Source organism: Equus asinus, chromosome 1, assembly GCF_041296235.1.
Source record: "Equus asinus isolate D_3611 breed Donkey chromosome 1, EquAss-T2T_v2, whole genome shotgun sequence".
NCBI classification, from domain to species: Eukaryota; Metazoa; Chordata; class Mammalia; order Perissodactyla; family Equidae; genus Equus; species Equus asinus.
In genome coordinates, this window is record NC_091790.1 from 107,109,382 (window position 1) to 107,129,716 (window position 20,335).

Genomic DNA, 20,335 nt, shown 5'->3' on the forward strand with positions numbered 1-20,335 from the left:
TTCCAACGGGCAAATTTGAGGTAGATGAGATACCTGGAACTTCTACGTCCACCCTCTCCATTCACAATGTAGGGAAAGAAGACTCGGACACCTACTCTTGTGCCTTCTGGGAGGTGAACAGAGGCAGACGTTAGAGCCACGTCAGTCAGTAAATGTTCAGTGCTTCCTCATTCACTATTATGACCTGGGAAAGCACAGTTACCACTTGCATGCTCTCATGCAGTTTTCCAGATAAACACATGTGAGTGACTATATATGGAGTTGCCAAATTCTATATTTGCTCAAAGAGGAAGCTTTGTATAAGTAGGTGCAAATGATCAGGTTTGTCTTTTCAGGCATCTACTTTTTCTCCAACAGGCTTTCCCATGGCACCCACGTTTATTCATCTGGGTCATCCTCCCCAACTCTGTTTTATTTTCTACCAAGATGTCTATGCCACATCATTTCTATGACTTGTTTTGTAAAACTAGCCCATTTGCATTACATTAGTTTTTTGGACCCAACTTTCTGCTTTGATTAAAATACTGGATATTAAATTAAATTATCTTCATTCTCCTAGAGGCTATAATGTAACAAACACAGCATGATCTGACCACAAGCAGGGCCGACTGCAATGATAATGTATCAGATGCATGCCCTGGAGTGGTGATATTTGATTTTGCACAAACTTATAAACACTGCTACTTAATGAGTTTGAATCAAAGTCTACTTTGGGTTGGAGTTTGAGGAGTAGCTCATTTTCTGGCTTAAGATTCAATTCATCCAACAGTAATTGTTTGACTGACTCCTCTGAGCCAGGCACTGTGCACAGCAGACATTTCAAGTCTCATCTGCTCTTTCAAGGCTGCAGGTTGCTCCTGCAGAGCCCCTTTGTCCTGCTGCGCTGCCATTATCTGGCTACACATATGGTAAAGCAAAGTGGTTGGGACCCAAGCCTCTTGCATAGAGAGCTCCAGGTCTGACCTGGGCTCTGACAGTGACCAGCTGTGTGTCAGGAAGACAGCTTCTCTAGCCCATCTCCTCACCTGTAAAACAGAGGTCCTGTAGTTACCTGATGGGTGGTTGTAAGGGTTCCTGAGATGATGCAGAGTAAGGGCTTGGTCCAGTGCATGGCACACTGTGAGAGCTCAGTAATATTAGCTGATTAAAAAAAAGAAACAAAATAACAACTAGCATACATACACATACAGGAACACACACACAGGACCCACACAGCTTTGTATACCAGGGCTTAGCACCACATCTGTCATAGTGTGACTGACTGTTAGTTAGAGAGAGATTAGATAGATATGAACAGACTCTCGCAAGTAGTCATCCCAAATCAATTTAAACTTAAGTTTTCAATCATGATTCTATAGTCCCTCTGACTTACTCACATTGAGGAGACAGTGGCCCGGTGCTTGGAGCAAACCACCTCTACTGGGGATAATCAAGTGCATATTTGGAGTCCTGTCCTCCTCCCACCCTTCTCCTTAGGCTGAGGACACTTGGACCACACCCACCAAAGGTAAACCAGCCAGAGCAAACCAGCCTTGTCCTAAGTGAACACTTGACAGTTGAATGGTGATTTAAATTGCTGATTTATAGAAACACTGAAAGCATCTACTAGAATGTACAGCACCGAATATAGTGGGGACTCAGGTGGTGTCTAATGAACTGAGATGAATATTTTGATTATTATTGTGGTGCTCATGTTACCCAGTGGGTGGGGGATTTTGTGTACTTGGATGCCTGAAAGATCCTCATGATTTTGGCTCAAACTTTTCTTTAGAAAAAGTGGGTGAGCGACAATGACTCTGAGTAATAGAAGCCATTCTGAAGAAAAGTCAAGAAATTCTTTGGAATTTCTATTTTCACCCCATTCCTCATACATACGGTACTGTTGGAGAGTGATGTCTGTAACCCACGAGTCATCTTGTAAAAATCACGATTCAAAACTTGTGAGGCCCCCCTGAAACCCATGTAGACTGTTTTTTCTTAGTGGCTCTTTTTATTGAGCCCTGAGAATGGGTTCAGAGAAAAGGGTACGTCTTTGGATCAGTCATCTCTGGATGTTAGGCTCATGGATAATTTTTTCTATGTCATTTCTGTAGTCTTCAAATTGTCTAGTAGAAAATACTTATGACTTTCAAATTTTATTTTAAAATTTATTTTGAAGAAGAATTCACGTTTCAAAATATTAAAACTATCTCTGCATATTATTGATCACTTAGAGACCACACGAAATTTGGCAACTAGGAAAGCCTATAATGGGCTCTGTCATGAACACTTTTTCTTCCCTTTTCTCTAACAATTTTTGCCTTTTTGAAATTTTTTAATTAATTAATTATTATTATTATTATTTTGGTGAGGAAGATTGGCCCTGAGCTAACCTCTGTTACCATTCTGCCTCTTTTTGCTTGAGGAAAATTGTCCCTGGGCTAACATCTGTGCCAACCTTCCTCTATTTTAATGTGGGATGCTGCCGCAGCATGGCTTGATGAGCAGTATGTAGGTCTGCGCCCGGAATCTGAACCTGCAAACCCTGGGCCACTGAAGCGAAGCATGCAAACCTAACCACTATGTGAATGGGCTGGCCCCAACTTTTGCCTTTTTTACACAAAAAAATCTGTTTTCTTTCCTGATTCCTACTGATATTGTCCACCAAGTTAGAGACAATATTAATGTAATGATAGCTTACTGTGCTTCAAAATCTCTTTTTCCCTAAGTTGTACAGAGAGGAGGTTTTACAGATAGTGGTAAAAATACTCAGTTCTTTTTTTTTTGCCATTTACTGAGAATTTTTTTATTATTATTTTTGCTATATTATTGAGGTCTCACTGGTTTATAGCATTGTGTAAATTGCAGGTGTACATCACTATATTTCAGCTTCTGTATAGACTGCATTGTATTCCCCAACAAAAATCTAGTTTCTATTTGTCACCATATATATGTGAACCTTTACCCCTTTTTCCCTCTCCCCACCCCTTCCCCTCTGGTAACCACAAATCTGTACTCTTATCTATGTGTTTGTTTGTTTATCTTCCACATGTGAATGAAATCATGCAGTATTTGTCTTTCTCTGACTTATTTAGCTTAGCATTATATCCTCAAGGTCCATCCAAGTTCTCACGAATGGCACGATTTCAACATTTTTATGGATGTGTAGTATTCCATTGTGCATATATACCACACCTTCCATATCCATTCATCCATAATTGGCACTTGGGTTGTTTCAAGTCTTGGCTATTGTGCATAATGCTGCAATGAAGATACAGGCATGTATATCTTTTTGAATTAGTATTTTCATGTTCTTTGCATAAATACCCATAAGTGGAAGAGCTGTTTCATACGGTAGTTCTATTTTTAAATTTTTGAGAAATCTCCATACTGTATTCCATAGTGGCTGCCCTAGTTTTCACTCCTTCCCACAGTGTATGAGGGTTCCTTTTTCTCCACATCATCTGTAACACTTGTTATATTTCTTGTCTTTTTAGTAATAGCCATCCTGACAAGTATGGATGTGGTGATATCCCATTGTAGTTTTGATTTGCATTTCCCTAATAATTAGTGATGTTGAACATATTTTCATGTGTCTGTTGCCCATCTGTATGCCTTCTTTGGAAAAATGTCTGTTCAGATAGTCTGTCCATTTTTCGATTGGGTTGTTTGTTTTTTCGTTGTTGAGTTGTATGAGTTCTTTATATATTTTAGAAATTAACCCCTTATCTGATATCTGATTTGCAAATATTTTCTCCCAATTGGTGTGTTGTCTTTTCATTTTGTTGATGGTTCTTTTTGCCATGAAGCAGCTTTTTAGTTTCATGTACCTCCATTTATTTATTTTTCCTTTTGCTTCCCTTGCCTGAGGAGACATGGTATTCTTAAAGATGTTGCTAAGACTGATGCCAAAGAGTGCACTGCCTATGTTGTCTTCTAGGAGTTTTATGGTTTCAGGTCTTACATTCGAGTTTTTAATCCATTTTGAGTTAATTTTTGTGTATGGTGTAAGATAATGGCCTACTTTCATTCCTTTGCATGTGGCTGTCCAGTTTTCCCAACACCAATTACTGAAGAGACATTGCTTTCTCCATTGTATGTTCTTGGCTCCTTTGTCTAAGATGAGCTGTCCATAGATACTTGGTTTAGTTTCTGGGCTTTCAATTCTGTTCCACTGGTCTCTAAGTCTGTTCATATGCAAGTACCATCCTGTTTTGATTACTATAACTCTGTCGTATATTTTGAATTGAGTGAGCATGGCACCTCCAATTTTGTTCTTTTTTCTCAGGATACCTTGGTTATTCAGGATCTTTTGCTGTTCCATATAAATTTTAGGGTTCTTTGTTCCATTTCTATGAAAACATCATGGAGTTTCTGATTCAGATTGCATTGAAATATGTAGGTTCCTTTAGCTGATATGGACATTTTAAGTCTGTTAATTCTTCCAATATATAACCACAGAATATCTTTTTGTTTCTTTGTGTCTACTTTGATTTCTTTCAACACTGCCTTATAGTATTCAGTGTACAGCTCTTTCATCTACTTGGGTAAATTTGTTCCTAGGTATTTTACTCTTTTCTTGTGATTGTAAGTGGAATGTTATTCCTGATTTCTCTCTGCTAGATTGTTGTGCTTAGAAACACAACTCAACTTTTGTATGTTGATTTTTTTTACCCTACTACTTTACTGTTTTCATTTATTATTTCTAATAGTTTTTTGGTGGATTCTTCAGGGTTTTCATATTAGAGTAATGTTGATCTTGTAAAATGAGTTAGGAAGCATCCCCTTCTCTTCAAGTTTTTGGAAAACTTTGAGAAGAATATGTACTAAATCTTCTTTTAATGTTTGGTTGAATTCACCAGAGAAGTTGCCTGGTCCTGGACATTTTTGTGGGGGAGGTTTTTTTACTGCTCTTTTGATCGCCTTGCAAGTGATTGGTCTGTTCAGATTCTCTATTTGTTCCTGATTCAGTTTGGGAATGTTGTATGATTCTGGGAGCTTATCCATTTCTTCTTGGTAATCCACTTTGTTTGCATATAGCTTTTGATAGTGTTCTCTCATACTACTTTGTATTACTGTGATATCTGCCATAATTTCTCCTCTTCCATTTCTGATTTTATTTATTTGAGCCTTCTCCTTTTTCTTAGTATATCTAGTAAAGTTTGTCAACTTTATCTTTCCAAAGAAGCAGCTCTTAGTTTCATTGATCTTTTCTATTTTCTTTTTAGACTCTATTTCATTTATTTCCACTCTGATTTTTATGATTTCCTTCCTTCTACTGATTTTGGGCTTCATTTGTTCTTCTTTTTCTCGTTTCTTTAGTTGTAATGTTGAAGTGTTTATTTGAGATTTTTGTTGTTCTTAGAGGTAAGCCTGTATTGCTGTAACCTTTCCTCTCAGTACCATGTTTGCTGCATCCCATAGATTTTGATATGTTGTGTTTCATTTTCATTTGTCTTTAGGTATGTTTTTATTTCTCCTTGGATTTCTTCATTGATCCTATGGTTATTCAGTAGCAAATTTGTGACTTTTTCAGCTTTCTTCTTGTAGGTTTCTAGTTTCATACCCTTGTGGTCAGAAAAGATGCTTGATAACGAATTAAAGTTTTAGTTTAAATAAATAGTATATTATTTCATAGGACATAGAATTCTATAAATTTCTTCTTTTCTTCCAGGAAAAGTAACGTCATCACAGAAATTATTTTCTCCTTTGGTGTTGCTGAGTAAAGAATCTTCTTGCCAAATGGTAAAAGTGGCTTTATTAAAATTGGAGAACTTTGTTCACATTTCTCAAGTCTATTTATATTGGCATTATTTCTGAAGAATTATTCAGAAGAACTGAAGAATTTCCTCCTTTCTGAAATACATTCCCAAATTGCTAACGAAGCAGCCCTGATGTTTGTGAGAACAAAAGGGTCTTTGCTTTGATGCAATCTCTGAGAAGACTCAACACCATTGAACACCTGGAAATAAAAGAAAAGTTTTAATTCTCTGAATGCTTTGTCTAGTAATTTAGAAAAGTAGTTGATTGACGAGATGGGCCTGATATCTTCTTTTTCGGCTCTGATTCTCTCCGTTTTCCATCAATGATTTTCAATGCTTAGTGCTTTGTTTGAAAACAGACATTTGGGTCAATTTATCTGAGGAAAACTTATAAAATACCTGAAGCCACAAAACTCATATTCAAGGACTTCTGAAAGAACCTAGAAGATCACATTGCCAGGACACAGTTATTTCACTGCTCGTTACATCATGAAGCTGAGGAGGAGGCTGAGTTTTTGTAGAAGCTGTAACCAGTGTGATACCTCAGGCTGGATCAAGACATTTGGAAGAGGAACTAAACTCATAGTAACTCCCTCAGGTAAGTAACTTTTATCTATTTTTACCCTAGTAATGAACAACTGATTGATCCTTTTTAGAAAAAACAATTTAAGATCACCATTATCTGACTGCCACATACTTGGCCTCCGTGTATGAGAAGCAAGTTTGCAGTTATTAGTGAATGTACGTGAAAACAAAACTGCTTCCTAAGTGGTTTGTTCACTTCCCAACTGTAAGCAGACCTAAATTCTACTTTCATAATAATACATACACAAAATGGTAAACTCAGGCTAGAAATTAAGATATTTTGGGGGCCGTATTTGTAAACCATTGGTATAAGTTATTGGTTCAAGATACATTTTTTGTAGGCCATCTTTTAAGTGAGAGACACTTTTATTAATTACCTCTCCTCTATGTTTGGAGATAAGACACAGTGCTCTTTTTTCAAAATTACTTGCAGAACCTATGTTATCGGTTTTTATCTCATCCCTAAGAGCAGTGCAAAACTAATTCTTAAAGTAAATGGCTGTAGAACCTCGAGAAATCTAACTTCTTATTACTCTAGCCTTTTAGAGCCAGGCTGAGATCAGTCAGAATTTATGCCGTAAAAGCTCTTGTTCTGTTGCCTAGAGATGGGCTGCTTTAAGGGAATTTGTAAGCTCAATAAGCCATTTCAGCTCCCATGTCCGCGAAAATTGTCTGCATGGTTTTACATCTTCCCTTGCTCATTCATTTTGTCAGCAAATATTCATTGAAGACAGTTCTGTTCTGGATGCTAGAGATTAAAGGATGGACAAGACGCAGATAGAACAATTCCCAGCATTCCAAAGGCTTCTAGCCTAATAGATAAGTGTTCGACCTCCATCCAGGTCCTTGGAGGCAGGTCTCTGCCTGACATGGCAAGGGGGACATTAACAAGGACTTGACGAGTTGTACCAATTGTCAGTGCCTATGGGGTGAAGACGTTAGGTCCACTAGGTATTTCTGTATTGAAAGATTTGTAATGAAGTTTAGATATTTTATTTATTTGATTCCAAAAATAACCAGTTGGAAAAATGAAAAAATTGTTAAACCTGTCACTGGGTCAGAGGATGAGTAACATCAAGTATCAGAGTATTAAACTAGGGAGCCATATTGAAGAACGTCATAAGCGGGGTCTGTTTATTTCTAAATTCAGTCCTGTAAATTTGTTCAGTCTCATTAGACTTAAAGATGAAATTTTGCCTGAATAAGGGAGAATATCTCACAAGGATGTTCCTAGCCTGTTAGACCCACTGAAATAAAGTTTTTAGAAAATTTTCACAAAGTTGATGAAGCATTGAAAAAATTTAAAAATATATATATTTAGGTTTCCTTAGTGATTGTGCTCATATAAACATAGAACTAATAAATTGAAAAGCAACTTTCTGGTTCTTATTTTTTCCAAGTGATTATATATTTTCAACATAAATTTTAGCAATCAAATCAAATAATAGTGACACAGATATAATTCATGTGCGTCCTTTAAAATGTTTTTTAGGAGAATGTGGTACAGGGAAAAATATGGATTTTGATTCTGGGTCCATCACTTTCTGTATGATTATTCTTTAGCCAATAAATTTTGATTCACTCATTATTGCTCTACTAAAATTATAAAAATAATACCCATTATGAAAAAATTGGAGAATACAAAAAATAAAGAAAAAATTAAAATTTGGTGTTGACATTTATCACTATTAACCTTTTATATATGTTACCTTCCATTCATTCTATCTATGCAACAACCATCTCCAGTGGATGTTGTGAAGATTAAATGAAATTAAAGTTAGAAATTACCCACATGAACAGTGATAAAAAATTTCAATTCTCTAGACTTTAAATTACCACGATTGGAATTCTTTATGAAATCAGGAGTACAGATAAGTGTATTATTTACCGTCTAGTCTACAGGTCACATTAGAACAAATGGTCAGGATTTGAAAAAACTTTCAAGACTAATTGAAAACTAGTAAAAAACAACAGGACTAGTCGTTACCTTCATCTAAAAACGATTAGAATATAGTAAGCATTACCTCAAATATTGTTAGCCAGAGTATAAAGTGATCTCTCATTTTCCAGTAGAAATATCTGGAAGTAAAAAAAAATGGAGAAGATTTTGCAACTTGAATATGTGAATTTATAGTGATATAGGTCATATTTAATGTCTTAATTGGATTATAGCTACTAAGTTAAAAATTATATCAATGCAAATGTCAGTTGAGAAATATTACTTTTTTCGCCCTCATATTTCATTACGAATTTTGTTCAGAATCTTCACATGCCTCTGAAACATCTAACTCAGAGCAGCTTTCTAGGTCATCTCGGGGGCTGAGTGTTTGTTTTGGGATCCTATTAAAATGATGTCATTGGCTATCTTATCTAAAGAGACAATTATCCATTTATAAAACAAAAGGAAAGCATTTTTTCATTTATTCTGTTATTCTCCAAATGAGCAACATAAGCATAAACTGTAGAGCTTTAGTCCCAAGTAATATTTACCAAGTCCACGTTCAGTTTCTTATTTTCTTTCACCAGTGCTAGCCCCAAAACTAGCAATCATTGGATTCATTTCAGGAGGAGATCTTGTCCAAGTAGTGGTTTTTGATCACAGCAGAGCACTAGAAGAGCATCTTTTAATATGACAGGTTGCACAAGGACTGAAACATAAGGCGACCCTGTTTTCTGCGGGATAGTTTTGTGAAAGAAAGCCTCACTTTATGTTCTGGCACTGTCAGTCTGAATTCTGCATGTTTTGTGTCTATATCACAGAGCTGAGATTTGCAAACATATTCTCCCAACTCTCACATTATATTTGAGTTGGACCTCACTAAACTATCAACCACGGGGTCAGAAAAAGAAATAAGCAATAAGGCATAAGACATTTGTCATTTATTTCAACTGCCTATTTGAGAACACAAAATGAAATACACAAATACAAGCATACCTCGTTCCCTCGTTTTGTTACGCTCTGCTTTACTGCACTTGGCAGATATTACATTTTTTAAAAATTGAAAGTTTGTGGTAACCCTGCGTTGAGCAAGTCTATCAGTGCAATTTTTACAATAGGATTTGCTCACTTTGTAGCTGTGTTTCACATTTTGGTAATTCTCATAATATTTCAAAATTTTTCATTATTGTTATATTTGTTATGGTGATCTGTGATCAGAGATCTTTGATGTTACTAAGGCAATCATTTTGGGGCTCCATGAACCAGGCCTATAAAAGACAGCAAAATTAATCCATAAATGTGTGAGTTCTGACTGATCTACTAACTGTCCCCCCATCTCTCTCCCTCTCCTTGGGCTTCCCTATTCCCTAAGACACAACAATATTGAAATTAGGCCAATTACTAACCCTACAATGGCCTCTAAGTGTTCAAGTGAAAGGAAGAGTTGCACATCTCTCACTTGAAAAGCTAGAAATGATTAAGCTTAATGAGGAAGGCATGTCAAAAACTGAGATAGGCCAAAAGCTAGGCCTCTTGCACCACTCAGCCAAGTTGTGACTGCAAAGGAAAAGCTCTTGAAGGAAGTTAAAAGTGCTACTCCAGTGAACACAGAAATGATAAGAAAGTGAAACAGGCTTATTGCTGATATGGAGAATGTTATAGTGATCTGGATAGACGATCAAAAGGACCACAACATTCTCTTAAGCCAAAGCCTCATCAAGAGCAAGGTTGTACCTGTCTTAAGTTCTATGACAGTTGAGAGAGGTGTGGAAGCTGCAGAAGAAAAGTCTGAAGCCAGCAGAGGTTGATTCATGAGGTTAAAGGAACGAAGCTGTCTCCATAACACAAAAGTGCAAGGGGAAGAAGCAAGTGCTGATGGAGAAGCTGCAGCAAGATATCCAGAAGATCTAGCTAAGAAAATTCATGAAGGTGGTTACACTAAACAACAGATTTTCAATGTAGATGAAATAGCCTTATGTTGCAAAAAGATGCCATCTAGGACTCTCATAGCCCAATGACTGGCTTCAAAGCTTCAAAGCATAGGCTGATCTCTTGTTAGGGGCTAACGCAGCTGATGATTTTATGTTGAAGCCTATGCTCACTTACCATTATGAAAATCCTAGGGCCCTTAAAAATTATGCTAAATCTACTCTGCCTGTGCTTTATAAATGAAACAACAAAACCTGGGTAGCAACACATCTGTTTACAACATGGTTTAATGAATATTTTAAGCCTACTGTTGAGACCTACTGCTCATAAAAGATTTCCTTCAAAGTATTATCGCTCATTAACAATGCACCTGGTTACCCAAGAGGTCTGATGGAGATTCATATTGTTTTTATTCCTGCTAATACAACACCCATTCTGCAGCCCATGGATCAAGGAGTAATTTTGCCTTTCCAGTCTTATTAGTTAAGAAATATGTTTCATAAGGCTATAGCTGTCATGGATAGTAATACATTTGATGGATCTGGGCAAGGTAAATTGAAAACCTTCCAGAAAGGATTCAGCATTCTAGATGCCATTAAGAACCGTCATGATTCATTGAAAGAGGTCAAAATATCAACATTAACAGTAGTTTGAAAGAGGTTGATTTTGACCTCAAGGATGAATTTGAGGGGTTCAAGACTTCAGCGGAGGAAGTAACTGCAGATGTGGTGGAAAATAACAAGAGAACAAGAATTAGAAGTGGAGCCTGAAGACATGCCTGAATTGCTGCCATCTCAAGATAAAGCTTTAATGGTGGCTAAGGAGTTACCTCTTATGGATGATCAAAGAAACTGGTTTCTTGAGATGGAATCTCTTCCTGGCGAAGATGCTATGAAGATTGGTGACATGACAACAAAGGATTTAGAATATTACAATAATTTACTGACAAAACAGTGGCAGAGTTTGAGAGGATTGACTCGAATTTTGAAAGAAGTTCTACTGTGGGTAAAGTGTTATCCAACAGCATCATATGCTACAGAGAAATTGTTCGTGAAAGGAAGATTCAGTCAATGTGGTAAATTTCATCATTGTCTTATTTTAAGAACTAGCCACAGCCATCCTAACCTTCAGCAACCACCACCCTGATCATTCAGCAGCCATCAGTATCGAGGCAAGACCCTCCACCAGCAAAAAGATTACAACTCACCGAAGGCTCAGAGGGTTAGCATTCTTAAGCAATGAAGTATTTTTTAATTAAGCTATGTACATTTTTTTTAGTCATAATGCTATTGCACGTTTAATAGACTGCATTATAGTGTAAACATACCTTTATGTGCACAGGCAAACCAAGAAAATTGTGTGACTTGCTTTATTGCAATATTTGCTTTATTGCTGTGTTCTGGAACTGAACATGCAATGTCTCCAAGCTACGCCTGTGAAGTTAGACCATGAAATAAAAATAGAAGATTGAAACCACGAAGGAAAGCAGAAGAAAAATGGCCTATGACTATCCAGCAAGAAGCACAGGGTAAATTTTTATGCTCAAAGGAAGGAGCAAAAGTGTAGTGGAATTCATAGTTTTCATTAACTGATGAAATGGAGCACACCAAATTTTCAAATAGGGTAGGTTTCTCCCACCATGAAATTAGAAAAGGACTTCAATGCATGAGTCCTTTAGGAGGAAAGTGAAGTAATAGAATGGACATTGCCTTTAATATCCACTTAATCTAATGGAAGAAATGGTCTTTCAGCAAACCTGTTTTATCCCACCACAGCGGTAACATTGAATGTTATCCACAGGTGGTGACCCTCAGCAGATATGGTCAGGCAGGTAACATTTAGTGTCTAATATGACAGTAGGAGGATTTGAGGACAGGTGTCCTGTCATCTTTCCAGTCATTCTGCCTTGAAGCCCACTGCCAGGAGTTTCAATTTCAACTCTCCCCATAAGCTGGAAAGATGTCAGTTCGAGGCTGAAATTTCTGGTGAAAACTTGGAATGCAAAAAGATTGTGTTGTTGATTAGAGAAAAGAGCCATTTGTTTTGAACAACGCAAGTGAAGCAGTTCCACATACTGACTGCATATTATTAGGCTTTAGCCAACGTTTTTTTTTATTTTCTAACACTGGGAATGGAGCAGTAAGACAAGACAGTGATTGCCTATTAATTGTTTGAGTGAAAGGCATGTTTCCTCTGATGATGGCTTTGAGAAATCCAGGCTTATTAGAGCAAAGTGGAATGCAAACGAAGGGACAAATCTTCACGCTTAATTGCCACCATCTAATTGCAACCCCAAAATACTGAATCCCTATTAGTAAGGACAACGTTTGGTCCCATGAGTCTAAAATGTCATGTTGGAGCACACAATCCTCACAAACAAAATGTTAATGATAATGATACTAATGACCATAATAATAATTATAACCTCTATTTCCATATCATTTGAATTCAAAAAACGCTTTGCAGATCTTCTTTCATTTTGGTCTCACTTCAACTCTGGTAGGGATGTTGAATTGATTTACACTAAAATCACTGTTTTCAAACAAATAAAGCACCAAAGACTTTCATTTACTTGATTTCTCAGCCCCAGAACTTATGAGCAAAATGCACCAGGACCAGAACCCTGGTCTCTTGAGTCTCAGGCCACATAGTTCCCTAGAATTTGAAGAACTCAGAGAAGCGAAATTAGTCAAGTTTTTGATATGGGTTGATCACCGTGGAATTATTATACAAAAGTCCTCAGTGTTGGAACAAAATGTTGTCATGGGTAGGTATCAGAATAGAAGTTTTCAAGCTAATAGAGGAAAGGCAAGAAGCAATTAAATTGGAATAATAAAGAATGTTTAGAAAAAACTGGAATGTGACAGAGATTAGAGGTAGAAATCTTAGGTGAGGTTTTCTGGGGTTTTTTTTTTTACAGATTTTATTTTTTTTCCTTTTTCTCCCAAAGCCCCCCAGTACATAGTTGTATATTTTTTAGTTGTGGGTCCTTCTGGTTGTGGCATTTGGGATGCCACCTCAGCATGGCCTAATGAGCGGTGCTGTGTCCCTGCCCAGGACCAGAACCGGGGAAACCCTGGGCCGTGAAGCGGAGTGAGCGAACTTAACCACTCTGCCACTGGGCAAGCCCCAGGCAAGGTTTTAAAACAAATCCTCATGACAAAGAACAGCATAGACAACATTGTGCAAATATTGAAATAGGAATTGGCTTTGTGTACAGGTGGACTTACATAAAGGACTCAAATATAACATATGTAATTTTCATGAGTGTTTGGCCAATGGACAAAGTTTATGAGTAAAGGTAAGTTTTGTGAGTTGACACATTTCCTTTCTAACGGTGAGAGGGTGTTGTCCAACAGCCTGGGCTTTGGAGTCAGGCTGACCCGGCTCCACCACTTACATCCTGTGTATGCGAACTGGCGATTATTCTCTGGTCTCAGTTTCCTAACGCACAAAATGGGATGACAGTATATATCCAGCAGGGGTTGAATGAGAATTGAATGAAATAGAGTGAATAAAGTACTTGGCATATTGTCCCACACATAATAGGCTCTGGACACATGTTCCTCCAATTCCAACGTGAAGGGAGAACCGTATCCAGCCTGGAGAGTGGTTGCAGCCAACGACACTGACACAGCAGCAACTCTCCAGAGGATTCAGCTGTACTTCCAGCCGCTCAAATGGAAAGTCACCTTACTGTCCACTCACACACACAGAAATGAGTGTGGAGGTGTTTGTTTATCCTTAGCAGAATTTTCCATCACTTGACAAGAAAAATTGGGACTAAATGTGCTTGTTTCTTACTTTGTTATTGTTCTATGTGCTTTAACTCTTAATCCTTTATTTTAATTGATATCATCTCTAACACCAACATTTATTGACCTTAAAATTAATAGCCAATATGTTTGTGCTTCATGCTCATATTTATCAGAAAAAAGTTAAATTCATAAAGAACATGAGCAGGATGTAAAATCAACTATAGTAGAACTTCGTATAAACCTGAAATACATATTTAAATATGAAATAGCTATAACTATTTAATAAAATAAAAAATACAAGAAGAAACTAGAGAACACAAATCAATGTCAATACATAGGTTTGCGATATCATATTTTCAATTAAAAATGTAGTTGACATTTGGTAAATTTATGTGGAATTTATACTGCTGCATTTTAATAAAATATGGGCAACTCAGGCGATTTCAACCAAATGTATTATTTGATTATGCAGATGAATGTATATAAATTAATTAGACAGATTTATTTATTGTTTTACTTGATTTCCATTCTATGCCTTGTGAAAATTATTTTGACCATAAAATACACCATTAATGAATTTTAAAAAGAATGCTTAAAGAAAAAACATGTAATATAATTATTTAAAATATAGATACTAACCATATATACACAAGGACACTATTTAATGCTCAGTTAACTATTATATTGAGAAAGTTATGGAAATTCAAGATTCACTTTATCCTGAAAAGAATGAAACCTAAAGAATCTAGCTAAGGAAAAGGGACAGGAGGTAACAATATTGTGTTATCACACAGAAATTTTTCAATTCATCTCTTGATTCTCAATTTCTTTAGTATAATGTATCAGAAGTATTCCTAGAAAAAAACAAAAGTTCCTAAGATGAAAATTAGATTCTTTAATATATTGACTAAAGACTAAAATTATGTAAATGTAATGTATGATTGAAAAATTAATCTTGTTTTACATAACATCCTTTTTATTTTTTATTATTTTTTTTTTGAGGAAGATTAGCCCTGAGCTAACTGCTGCCAATCCTCCTCTTTTTGTGAGGAAGACTGGCCCTGAGCTAACATCCACGCCCATCTTCCTCTACTTTATATGTGGGACGCCTACCACAGAATGGCTTTTGCCAAGCGGTGCCTTGTCTGCACCCGAGATCCAAACCATCCGAAGCCCGGGCCACCAAGAAGCAGAACGTGCAAACTGAACCGCTGCGCCACCGGGCCAGCCCCTATAACATGCTTTTTAAATTAAAAACAAAGCATAAGGTTGGAGAAAGAGTCTTACTAACATAATCAATAAAATACCATTTACACTAACAAGATGTATAAAATTAAAATTAGCACATTATGACCTAATTGTATTTACAGCGTGAGTTAAAATACTCAACACTGTTTGCTTACTAATTTACTATCAAAATCAGGAGCTTTGCTATATAGGCAGAACTTCTCAAGAATTTTTGCTCTTTTCCTCTCAAATAAGAAATTTGATTCTTCTTTTCTTAAGATTGCCCATTGAATTATTTAACTCCAAACTAGCCCAAAGAGAATATTAGGAAAGCACTTGTGTGTCAATTGGAAATCAAATTGGAAAGAGTTTTAATATTTATAATTTCCATCATTAGATTAACAGTAAATGTATAATCAACTAACATTCCAGCTTCCAAGTGACGTGCCTTTGTAAACTATGACGTTTTGTTGTAGATTTTAACATTATATCTGCAAGAGTCTCTAGAACTATGACATTTAAAATTACACAAATAATATATATAGTTTATTTAGGAGGTGATAAGGAAGAAAATAGTGGAGATCTAAAACACTTTAGCAGGCTTTTAGTCTACATACAAATTTGGGGGGAGAAACTGAGAGTCAAAATGTGGGTCATTCCTCATCATGCTTAAATGTCAAACAAAATTCCAAAATAAAATGGGCTTTTGGCGAATATTTTGTAAAGCGAAAGAAAATTCTCATAGGTGCATTTACTTAATAAAATTAGCATATTAACATTTCTAAAAATAATAAATTTTTAATAGAAGTTTTAGAAATTTTGCTATTTTGCATTGCAAATAATTTGGAGGTCCAGCGTTAATACTGCCTGACTCAAAAACCAGTGCTGGTTCACATGTGAAATTGAGATGACATATAAAAGGAGACATCAAGTAGAACTCCATTACCTCAGAACTGAACGTGGGATCCACATGTGAGCTAAAAGTCAACTTGATTGTCAAGTACACATAGAATTGGATTCCCATCAACAAGTGATTGTGCATTGTTTTAGAAGAATGAAAAACTTCCTCCTGATATTTATTTATCTGGCAAATAAGAGAAACATGGTGTCTTCCAGAAACAGTTGAATGAAGAGTGAGGTTTCACAAAGTTGCAGAACGGGACAATGTGTTATTTGGTCAAAGAGACCATAAACTATAAAATTCACAGGATGGGAAAAGGAAGTACTTTAGAAGGGACCAAACATTCTCATGTGTAGAGGCATCATCAACATTACTGGTCTCCTCCCCCATCCCTGCCATCTACCCACCCACCCTGAAAACATGTCCACTATGATAGAACAAAACAGACTTAAAAAAACACACGTGTCCATGAACGTTAAATGCCTTGAAATGGAGCAGTTAAAATTCATCCCCCATCGTAGCCTGTGGTGAAAGACCAAAGGCCAAGTTTTATTCCAGGCTCTGCCACTTAACAGCTGTGACTTTGGGTAAGTTACATAACCTCTGGAATCTCTCTTCCCATTGAAAATAAGAACAATAAATACCTCACAACCTATGGTGTAAGAAAGGCCATGGTAAACACGACTCTAATGGCAGTTTTCTTCCTTTTATTATGCGCTAGGTTGTTCCAAACCACAGGATGTTTATGCTTGTCTAACGATTCTTTTTAATTGCTATTCCATTTTCCCCGACAGATGTACGCCTTCCTGCAGACATTTCCCCTAAGCCCACCATTTTTCTTCCTTCAATTGCTGAAATAAAGCTCCATAAGGCTGGAACATATCTTTGTCTTCTTGAGAAATTCTTCCCTGAGGTTATTAAGATCTATTGGAAAGAAAAGGATGGCAATACAATCCTGCAATCCCAGCAGGGAAATACCACGAAGACTGATAACACTTACATGAAATTCAGCTGGCTGACCGTGACTGGAAAGTCAATGGATAAAGAACACAAATGTGTTGTCCAACACGAGAAAAATAAAGACGGGGTTGACCAAGAGATTCTTTTCCCATCAGTGAATGAAGGTACGTGTATTTTAAACATAACCTCCCAGAAGACTTTTTTTCAAAGGGATACCCCACCTTTTCTGTCAAGTATTAATGAAAAACAAGCAAATATAAATATTTATTAAATATTGTTCCATTTATTGTAGCATAAATGTCCCTCTGTTTCCCCATAGAATTAAAATAGCATAGGCTTTGGAACATAAAAGAGAAAAAGAAAAATTTCCTTAACTTTTCTCAGCCTGAGTTACATCATCCAAAATATTAAGGTCATAGTGATGTATTTTAGGGTAGTTGTTTGGATTAAATGAACGAAGATACGTGAAATCGCCTGGGCACTCAGCACACAAGAAACCCTCAAAAGGAGACTTCACTTTTGAGGATCTTATTTGATCAGGAAATAAGAATAATCATCTTTCAGGAATGTTCTACTGAGCAAGCAAACTCTCTGTCACTTTCATCTTGCTATACACAAAGTATAACCCAAAAACAATGTTAGCAGGTGACAAAATGGTGTTCATTTGAGGAAGCCAGGGACCGGCTCAACAAAAAAAATCACATAATTTGACTACTGCAGTTAGCTTACGGTCTCAGGTTTTCCAGATTTGTATTTTATATACCAGCATAAGGTAGAATTTTATAATTAAAGGCTAATGTGTACACACATGCTTCCACTCTACATAACGAATGTCTCTCTGGCTATTGGGAAACGCAACTCAGCAAACATTTATTGCGGAACTGGCCTATGCCAGGCCTGGAAGGGATGTGTGGATGAGGACACTAGGATGACTTACTGTCCAAGGTGGACGCACTATGGTAAGAGAAGAGATTCTTTTCCTAATCACTGAGCGTCACTGGTGATTCAGGCATGATGTCCCCAAGGAGTTTCTATGATGCAGAGGCTGCGCGTATTCAGAGAGTGTGGGCCGAGGGCTCAATGGGCCTGGGTCCTGCCAGTGGTCCAGTAACTCTTTAGACTCAGGACTTAAAGTCTCGCGTATGAACACAATAGACCAAAGGCCCCAGAGCACCTCTAAATAGGAAGGAATCTGTTTGTACTTTTCCCTGTGGTTAACAAGCCCTTTAGAAGCCGTGGGGAACAAGCACAGAACAAAACATGCAAAGGCCTTTGCTGTGTACCAGTCTGAATGCTGAAATCAGTCTTTATCTTCCGAGAGCCTCAGATTCTCCAATTATCAAGTCCAGTTCAAACTCTTACCTTGACTTTCTCCTGGGGCCGTGATGAAGAGCAAATGAAATAACGTCAGTGAAAACACTTGCTTGTGAAAACATAACATGGATGTATTTATTTATGTATTTATTGTATTTTTTAATATCCTTTCCTAAAACTAACTACAGTAAGATTAAAAGAATAGCATTAATTTACTATTTCTACAGCTAAGAAACAGAGGGGAAGCAAATATGCAAACTACAAGTTCATATAACCACTGGACTGAAGTGTCCTATTTGGTTGTGATTTTTCTAGAGATCAGGGAAAAAGAAAAAGTACAGTAAGTTCCACGATGATGATCATCATAGAGAAGTTCCAGTTCAGAATGTATTTTACTTGGCGCCTAATTTTTGAAACAAATGCCTCCATGGGCTTCTCAGGGCAACAAGGTTAATGAGGACATTTCTTTCAATGCCATTGGGCAGCAAACTTCTAATTCTGTCTCTTGGAAGTTTTTAGTTTTTTATAAAAGCTAAGAATATAACTTTGAGACACAGATCAATGAAGTGATTTTGAAGAGATAAAATTAATCTTCACCCAGTTTTTGACCAGCCTTTATTGAGAAAGAGAACTTTGGATAGATACCCATATTTTATTATGAAAAACTGTTACTTTATTGTCTTTATCTCAGTCAGTACGTGGTAATAAGTGATTTTGATTTAGCTTTTAATGAATAAGTCGCCTTTAAAGAGACTTTTAAGACATGTTGAAGTCAGTTCTTGAAGATATTTTAACATCTCAACATGATTATGCTAACATTTTCATTCTTGGAATTTATTCCAAATTCTGTAACTCAAACTGAGTTTCAGATCTACCAAAAAAAGATTTCACTGAGTGCATAAATTTGCATACCAGAACCACATCCATAAGGACAAGAAGACATCTAAAAGAAAAAGGATGAAACAAAACAGTGGCTTCGACTGTTTTCCTCCATCCAACGGTCAACTCCATCCAATTATCTTTAAAATCTTTTTAAAACAATTTTATCTTTGTAGATTTACTTTCTTTTTTTTTTACATTGTGGATAAGTCTCACCTCAGGTTGTATATTATTTTGAGAAGAATAAAAGTGACTTGGCCTATCTTTCTATCTTTAGAAAGAATTGCACTGAAATGCTGAGCTCCTGTGATAAAAAGGTCATTTGCTGAGAGTAATTAAAATATCTGGAAGAGAAGATGTTTTTAGTGTCCACAATGGTGGAATTATGGTGTTCCTCTCTAGATTATTTTCTATGTCTACGGATTATTTTTACAAAATCCTTTCCATGCTCCATCTCACTGAATCCTCCGCAATGATCCTTTGAATGCTGGCTCTGCGCTCACTGGTATGACTCTCAGCAAATTATCCTCCCAACCTTATTCCTTGTTCGCAACAAGTAGTCCTCCAAACTACAACTTATTTCAGTGTGACTGGAGCATTAAATGAGATAATGCATGTGAAGCATTTAACATAGCGCCTGGCACAGTAGTAATCACTCAATAGCTATGAGCTTTATTCATATTGTTGTCATGTCCACAAACCCCACAACTCCGGAAGATCATGGGCATGAGTTGGGGATATTGGGATATGCATGCTCTGGAAAGGTATGCCTGATTCCTTTGCTCTCATGGGAAATGTGTCTAAACTACACTCCTTCAAACGTGAAATTCTGTTGTGGATTCTGAGAGTTGATGGATTGATTTTGGTAGTAACTCTTCATGTCAGCAGCGTATGCTGAAGACTGTAGAGTAGCCATATTTTATGCTCATTTTTCCATTCGACAAGTGTTTCTCCAACACCCTTCTTTGTGGCAGACACTGTGCTAGGAGTTGTGAATACAGAAGGTAAACAAGATAATCTTAGATATTACAGTCCAGTTGTGAAGAAGAAAAAAGTGTATCCTTCGTGAAGGTCAACATCTTCATGTGCAGAAACACAATAC

At 36.7% G+C, this 20,335-nt stretch overlaps 1 gene segment (V, D, J or C); it reads left to right on the top strand.

The window, feature by feature from the left end:
* Positions 1-20,335, top strand: part of LOC106825199 (T-cell receptor gamma chain C region C10.5-like) — a 49,312-nt gene that overhangs the window by 25,351 nt on the left and 3,626 nt on the right. Inside the window, 2 exon segments of the C gene segment in view lie at positions 6,279-6,339; positions 16,875-17,204. Of these exon segments, the coding sequence occupies positions 6,279-6,339; positions 16,875-17,204 (391 nt within the window).